The sequence below is a fragment of the Mizuhopecten yessoensis genome, unplaced genomic scaffold (genome assembly GCF_002113885.1).
Source record: "Mizuhopecten yessoensis strain PY_sf001 unplaced genomic scaffold, ASM211388v2 scaffold9637, whole genome shotgun sequence".
In the NCBI taxonomy this organism is placed as follows: Eukaryota; Metazoa; Mollusca; class Bivalvia; order Pectinida; family Pectinidae; genus Mizuhopecten; species Mizuhopecten yessoensis.
This window is the reverse complement of record NW_018408147.1, coordinates 60,724-69,289: the sequence shown is the minus strand read 5'-3', so window position 1 is coordinate 69,289 and position 8,566 is coordinate 60,724. Positions and strand designations below refer to the sequence as shown.

General features: G+C 40.5%; 1 protein-coding gene across 3 annotated transcripts in view; it reads left to right on the top strand.

The window, feature by feature from the left end:
- LOC110458510 (large proline-rich protein BAG6-like) overlaps nucleotides 1-8,566 on the top strand; it is a 25,303-nt gene that overhangs the window by 2,143 nt on the left and 14,594 nt on the right. Inside the window, exons 2-6 of one of the 3 annotated variants that reach the window (XM_021510242.1) lie at nucleotides 781-900; nucleotides 1,657-1,864; nucleotides 5,115-5,216; nucleotides 5,820-6,100; nucleotides 7,159-7,737. In XM_021510242.1, coding sequence (XP_021365917.1) covers nucleotides 781-900; nucleotides 1,657-1,864; nucleotides 5,115-5,216; nucleotides 5,820-6,100; nucleotides 7,159-7,737 — 1,290 coding nt within the window. Of the gene's footprint in view, nucleotides 1-780; nucleotides 901-1,656; nucleotides 1,865-2,202; nucleotides 2,397-5,114; nucleotides 5,217-5,723; nucleotides 6,101-7,158; nucleotides 7,738-8,566 lie in introns of those variants that run through there. The other 2 variants (XM_021510241.1, XM_021510243.1) reach the window with 2 other exon arrangements.

Genomic DNA, 8,566 nt, shown 5'->3' with positions numbered 1-8,566 from the left:
ACACCATACCAATCCACGTAAGTAACCAGTCATACAACACACCATACCAATCCATGTAAGTAACCAGTCATACAACACACCATACCAATCCATGTAATCAACCAATCATACAACACACCATACCAATCCATGTAATCAACCAATCATACAACACACCATACCAATCCATTTAAGTAACCAGTCATACAACACACCATACCAATCCATGTAAGAACCAGTCATACATCACACCATACCAATCCACGCAAGTAACCTGTCATACAACACACCATACCAATCCACGTAAGTAACCAGTCATAAAACACACCATACCAATCCACGTAAGTAACCAATCATACAACACACAATACCAATCCATGTAAGAACCAGTCATACAACATACCATACCAATCCGCGTAAGTAACCAGTCATACAAGACACCATACCAATCCACGTAAGTAACCAGTCACACAACACACCATACCAATCCACGTAAGTAAGCAATCATACAACTAACCATACCAATCCACGTAAGTAACCAGTCACACAACACACCATACCAATCCACGTAAGTAACCAATCAGACAACTAACCATACCAATCCACGTAAGTAACCAGTCTTACAAGACACCATACCAATCCACGTAAGTAACCAGTCATACAACACACCATACCAATCCACGTAAGTAACCAATCATACAACTAACCATACCAATCCACGTAAGTAACCAGTCATACAACAGACTACACACCTGAGCCATTATATGACCATTGCTGACAGCTGAACCTTGTGTGTTTCAGGCACAGATAAATGTTGGAGGGCCCCAGGTTGTCCAGAGGAACACTGCCACTCAGTCCACTGTGCAAACCTCATCTGCTGCCACATCTACATCACAGGCCTCAAGCAACGCTGCTTCACAGGTAATGTACCAATGTATGACATACCAGTTTTGTGTGGTGTACCAGTGTACAGTATACCACTTGTGTCACGTGCCAGTAGTTTAGTCTGGTACACCGGTAGTGCCTTTTACTAGTGTCTTGTGTTTCATTTCAGCTGGACAGATTGTAACCAATTATTTACATAGTTCAAGATTCACACCTTTATATAACCAGCATCCCTTTGGGAGTTACAAGTTAAGGTGGTAACTTTGAATCACAAAGTGTTATTAAACAAAGAATGAAAAAGTTGTTGTTGGATGTTGAGATGTGAGATGGGAGATGTGAGATGTTGAGATGTGAGATGGGAGATGTGAGATGTGAGATGTTGAGGTGTTAGATGGGAGATGGGAGATGTTGAGATGTGAGATGTGAGATGTTCAGATGTTAGATGGGAGATGGGAGATGTTGAGATGTGAGATGGGAGATGGGAGATGTTGAGATGGGAGATGGGAGATGTTGAGATGTGAGATGGGAGATATGTGAGATGGTGAGATGTGAGATGGGAGATGGGAGATGTTGAGATGGGAGATGGGAGATTTTGAGATGTGAGATGTTAGATGTGAGATGTGAGATGGTGAGATGTGAGATGGGAGATGGGAGATGCATAAGTACCTGTACCTTCACTGTTGTTGCTTGTAATGCTCAAGAAAAGATTCAGCGAAAACGATGTTCCTGATTAAGAAGTTAGTACATGTATATATCTTTTTATATGTAGTAAAAGACTTTTCATCATTTCAGACACCCTCCACCCAGACTTCTGGTCAGTCCACAGGAACTGCGACACCTTCCCCAGCTCCTGGGGCCACACCTGTTGTTACCCGTGCCAGTACCGACCCCTACGTGTTCCTAGAGGTGGGACCAGACAATGCTGTTACTGTAAACAGTATCACAGCCCATGTCATAACCTCAGAGCAGGAAGTCCCCAACACTTCTGGACCTAGTACAGGTAAATACAGACTCTGTAACACTCTATCCCATACCCTCAGAGCAGGAAGTCCCCAACACCTCAGGACCTAGTACAGGTTAATACAGACTCTGTAACACTCCATCCGATACTCTCAGAGCAGGAAGTCCCCAACACCTCCGGACCTAGTACAGGTCAATACAGACTCAGTAACACGCCATCCCATACCCTCAAAGCAGGAAGTCCCCAACACCTCAGGACCTAGTACAGGTAAATACAGACTCTGTAACACTCTATCCCATACCCTCAGAGCAGGAAGTCCCCAATTCTTCTGGACCTAGCACAGGTAAATACAGACTCAGTAACACTCCATCCCATACCCTCAGAGCAGGAAGTCCCCAATTCTTCTGGACCTAGTACAGGTAAATACAGACTCTGTAACACTCCATCCCATACCCTCAGAGCAGGAAGTCCCCAACACTTCTGGACCTAGCACAGGTAAATACAGACTCAGTAACACTCCATCCCATACCCTCAGAGCAGGAGGTCCCCAACACTTCTGGACCTAGTACAGGTAAATACAGACTCAGTAACACTCCATCCCATACCCTCAGAACAGGAAGTCCCGAACACCTCCGGACCTAGTACAGGTCAATACAGACTGATGCTAAATTGTTTCAGTAAGGTGTTGGAACGTTAAGTTTTTAAGAATATTTATAACTTCTTTCACACCAATAATTTATTTTACAAATATCAATTAGGGTTCTTACTAGGCAACTCCAACGTATTCCAATTTTTGGAAATCTACCATAGTATTGTCTCTGCTCTGGACAACCAACAAGACTGTTGTATAGTCTTTTGTGATCTCAGTAACCAAAGCTTTTGATAGGGTATGGCAAAGGGGAATTAGAAAAATATGGTGTAACTACGAATATTTTGAATTGGTTAAAAAGTTACTTATTAGATAGAAAACAAAGAGTTGTTTATAGGTCCTGTCAGTCAAACTCACTTAATCTAACAGCAGGAGTGTCCCAGGAGTTTGTACACGGTCCTCTCTTATTTCTTATATACGTAAATGATGTTGCTGAAAATATGTTGAGTATAAGCAGATTATTTGCTGATGACACATCCTTGGGTAAATCAACTCCAATCACAGGAGAGATGGAAACTTGTATAAATCATGATCTATCTATTTTGGAAAACTGGTCAAAGAAATGGTTAATGAAATTCAATGCAGAAAAAACAAATATGAACTTAATTTCAAAAAGACGAAATACTACAGTACCTGATATTGTGTTTCAAAACTTTACTTTACCATTTGTTCAACATCATAAACATCTAGGTCTTAATTTCTCCAGTGATGGCAGATGGTCATACCATATTGAATATATTGCCAAGTCAGCATACAAAAAACTAGTATTACTTAAAAAACTTAAATATTCAGTATCTAGATATTCTTTATCTGTCTTTTATAAAACATATATTCGTCCCTTATTGGAGTACGCATCGGTAGCCTGGGATGGGTGTTCTCAACAAGATTCTGAAAAACTTGAGAAAGTTCAGTTACTTGCAGCTCGAGTAGGTACTTGCCTACCTGTAGACACATCAAGAGAATCGCTTTACTTTGAGACAGGATGTGAACTTTTATCCAAATGTCGTAAACATATTAAGCTATCAACCCTTTTCCAAATAAAAAAGGATATGACACCAAATTATCTGTTAGAACTCCTTCCTAATCTCCGTTCTGAAACATCAACATATGCTACTCGTAACCAAGACAATTTCACTATCCCCCGATGTATGACAGAACTTTTTAGAAAATCATTCATACCTTCATCTGTAACACAATGGAATTCCCTCAACTCCGGTATAAAGTCAACCCATTCTCTTGTTGCCCCCACTTCAAGGTTTGAACACATTTTACACTTTGTTAAAAAATCCTGGGTATGAAATATATTTTTAAAAAAATAAAAATAAAGAAGAATAACTTTTGTTTAAAGCACTGGCTGCATTTCAAGATAGGATATGATCATATGGGAATGATAAAATGGGCCACAGGGTCATAGGTCAACACATTATGAGTTTGGCTTTTTCTGTTAAAGATAACGACATGTTTGCTATACTGGGTCTATATGTATAACGACATCTCTGCTATACTGTTCCTATATGTATAATGACATGTCTGCTATACTGGGTCTATATGTATAACGACATGTCTGCTATACTGGGTCTATATGTATAACGACATGTTTGCTATACTGGGTCTATATGTATAACGACATGTCTGCTATACTGGGTCTATATGGATAACGACATGTTTGCTATACCGGGTCTATATGTATAACGACATGTCTGCTATACTAGGTCTATATGTATAACGACATGTCTGCTATACTGGGTCTATATGTATAACGACATGTCTGCTATACTGGGTCTATATGTATAACGACATGTCTGCTATACTGGGTCTATATGTATAACGACATGTCTGCTATACTGGGTCTATATGTATAACGACATGTCTGCTATACTGGGTCTATATGTATAACGACATGTCTGCTATACTGGGTCTATATGTATAACGACATGTCTGCTATACTGGGTCTATATGTATAACGACATGTCTGCTATACTGGGTCTATATGTATAACGACATGTCTGCTATACTGGGTCTATATGTATAACGACATGTCTGCTATACTGGGTCTATATGTATAACGACATGTCTGCTATACTGGGTCTATATGTATAACGACATGTCTGCTATACTGGGTCTATATGTATAACGACATGTCTGCTATACTGGGTCTATATGTATAACGACATGTCTGCTATACTGGGTCTATATGTATAACGACATGTCTGCTATACTGGGTCTATATGTATAACGACATGTCTGCTATACTGGGTCTATATGTATAACGACATGTCTGCTATACTGGGTCTATATGTATAACGACATGTCTGCTATACTGGGTCTATATGTATAACGACATGTCTGCTATACTGGGTCTATATGTATAACGACATGTCTGCTATACTGGGTCTATATGTATAACGACATGTCTGCTATACTGGGTCTATATGTATAACGACATGTTTGCTATACTGGGTCTATATGTATAACGACATGTCTGCTATACTGGGTCTATATGTATAACGACATGTTTGCTATACTGGGTCTATATGCCGCCTCTTACACTTGTATAACATTGCTTATATAACATGTCAGCTTAAGCATAAGATATAAGGATGTTCAGCAAAACCTATTAGAATGGACTTCTACTTGTAGGTTCCACAAACACAGCACCACAGGGTGTTCATGTTCAAGGCCACAATGTGACCCAGGACCTCATCAACAACATCGTCAGCTCAGTCATGCATGCCCATACAGGTAGGTATAGATTTCAGGTGTTTGTTATTACATGCATATGTCTGGAACTAAAATTGGCTTGCCCCTTTTCCTCCAGATTAGATTCTGACATTAATGTAACAGACTAAAAACTAATAACATACAGTTTAAAAAAAGTAGAGGATATTCTAGGTGTTACATGGTATGTGGGTGAATGAATACTGTGATGGTTTACATGTGAAAGACAAAAAGTTATCATTCTTGGAAAGATAACTGGTGTTCATTAAGAAACAAAAGCTATAGACACAGATTGTTGACATCAAATCACCAGTGGCCTGTAAGTGTTACATCAGGCTAAATACAGCAAAGGTCTTTTTTTTACTGATCAAATAGTACAAATATAACATTCCATTGCTAGAATGATTTAGTAAACAATCGTATTTGAAGAATAGGAAATAGAGGAAATGTTTAGAAACTGAATGTATTTAGGGATGGAGATGCCATACGTTAGTGTAGGCCTGAAGATCTATAGATTTCTCGTTCAAACAGGCCCAAGAGTTGGTCCTGGTCATGTATTAGGCGTAGATCCCAACAGTCTACGTTTCAGAAGAAGTTCATTTCCTTCTTCATCATCTGCCACTTCAGCTCAACCTGGTAGCCAAACTACCTCACAGAGTTCAAACTCCTCGGGAACACAGACCAGCACGCCTGCTTCTGGGCCATCAAACACCTCTGGCACCCAGACACCAAACGCGCCCACAAACAACTCCGGGACACAGACCGGCATGCGGGCACCACATGCTGCAGCTTTTGTTTTGCCGGGTATGCCTGGGATGATGCCTAGATTTCCCAACGCCGGACCTGCCTCTGTGGACCCCTTCCTTCCCTGCGCATCTCGTCACTTCCTCCGGCACCAGGCTAGAAATGTAAGGCTCAGTTTAACTTGACATAACTAATGTGAAATGTTTAAACAACATACTAGTATGTGTAATCAATGCTTGATAGGAGTTTCCCATCATTATGGTTGGTTTTAATGTTTTTCTTACTGGAGTTAGTTCATAATCAATCTGTTAAAATATACAAGGTTAACTGAGTATCTTTATAAAATTGTTAAATTAAATTACAAGAGTTAGATAAACATGTTTACCTTTCTTAGAAAGTTATGTGACATTTTTCTTCCGGAATGTTAATATGTGTCCAGGAAAGTATATTTTTCACTTGCAAGCACTTAAGTTCAGCCTCAGAATAGAATGAGTAAGGAAATTGACATTACAATGTGATTATGCTGTCAGATAGACCATTGTAATGTCATGATTGTGATAACTAACTAAACCCACATGTTTATCACATGTTATACCTTGGAAGTATATTACTAATGGAGGAAACAATAGTGGTTGTGGGAGAATGGATATGTTAATGATTAAATAATAAATTGGAAACATAATCTTACTGAAAAAGACAAAAATGTAGCAATCTCTTAAATCATGGAAAAACAGGCTTTCATTTTAATATTATAATGCTATCCCTCTGTTTATCCATGTGTTTCTATACCTTGTGACCACAATTATTCTCCCAGTCTTCAATACTTTTTCAGATTTGGTGTGTTTGATAAGAATCATATGAAGATTTCCATATTGTAAAATGAGAAAATGTCAAATATTAAAATATGTGCAAAGGGAATTAATCAATTAATCATTAATTAAAGTTTTATTCCTGGCCAACAATGTAAAGTTTTTCCCTGGCCAGTGAGGTAAACTTAATTCATGGCCAGTGAAGTATAGCTTTATCTGTTGACAGTTAAGTAAAGCTTTATTCCTGGCCAGTAGGATCACGCTTTAGTCCAGTCCAGTAAAGAATATAAGACTCTTTAATTAATGCCCAGGGGTGAAGGATAGGGAAATTCCACCCAAGGGGTTTTCAAATTTGGTAAAACCTGATAGCCTGTATAATCATGTATTAAAAAAGAAAGACCTTGACTTTTCAGAATAACAACACTCCAGAGGGTCAAGGAGTCAATGCAGGGGGTCTCATTGGGGAGTTCCTCAACAATCTGGCTGGAGAGGTGAACCCACACCTCCAGGGAATGGGGCACCAAACCACAGGCAGGACATCTGCCTCTGAAGCAGCCACCAGCCAGACAAACACCTCCTCCTCCTCCTCTACCTCCTCCTCCACAGCCACCTCCTCCACCACCTCCAGTACCGGGGCTGGTTCCATGCCCTTCAACCCCTTTGCAGGATTGTTCGGAGCCATGGGGGGTGCTCCACCACCGGGGATAAATATACGGATGCCAGCGGGGATGGTTGGAATGCCAGGGATGACTGGAATGCCCGGTATGGCTGGAATGCCAGGTATGCCAGCTGGCATGCCATTTTTTCCAGGTATGGCTTCAATGTTTGGACAGACTGGCCCTCATCCAGCAGCAGGAAATAACCAGAACACCACAAGCGGCTCCACTACATCTGCCTCCTCAACAGCGTCTGGCCGGACAACTACTGCCCCAACAGGCGGGCCTGAGCCTGTCTTTGTACAGCAGCTCCGTAACCTCCTGCAAACAGGAATGGTGAGTAAGAGATTATGACTGGAATGGTAAATAAGAGATTATAGTATATTCTACTGATAGGAATCGTAATTAAGAGAGATTTTTAAATACACTAGTGTGTTCGGTGTATTGACATCAAGTGAATGTTTGAAAACTGATTTTGAAGGTATCTACTTTTATGTTCCATGTGAATAGAACATCCCCACCACCATTAAAGAAATACTAGCTTAGGTAGACCCAGATAAGGTACGACAGGCCTAGACTACCCTCACCAATTGTAATTCTGGAAAGTTTTAAGTTAATCTACCAATTTTCCCAAAACTTAAAACCTATGTAAGAATTATAACTTTTTAGCTCACCTGGTCCGAAGGACCAAGGTGAGCTTATGCCATACCGTGGCGTCCGTCGTCTGTCCGTCAACAATTTCTTTAAACGACTTCTTCTTCTTAACCACTGATTGGAATTTAACTAAATTTGACTGGAAGCATCCCTAGGTGGTGTGGATTCAAAATTGTACAAATGGTGGGGCTGACCCCCCAGGGGGCTGAGGGGCGGGGCAAAAAGGGGGCAATTTGGCTAAACTGCTTTAAGCGACTTCTTCTCTGGAACTAAGTGATGGATATCAACCATATTAGACTGGAAGCATCCCTAGGTTGTGGAGATTCAAAATTGTACAAATGGTTGGGCTGACCCCCCAGGGGGCTGAGGGGCGGGGCCAAAAAGGGGTAATTTGGCTATATTTCTACAAACGACTTCTTCTGTAGAACTATGCACTGGATATCGATCATATTTAATCAAAAGCATTCATGGGATGCAGGGATTCAAAATTGTACAAATGGTGGGGCTGACC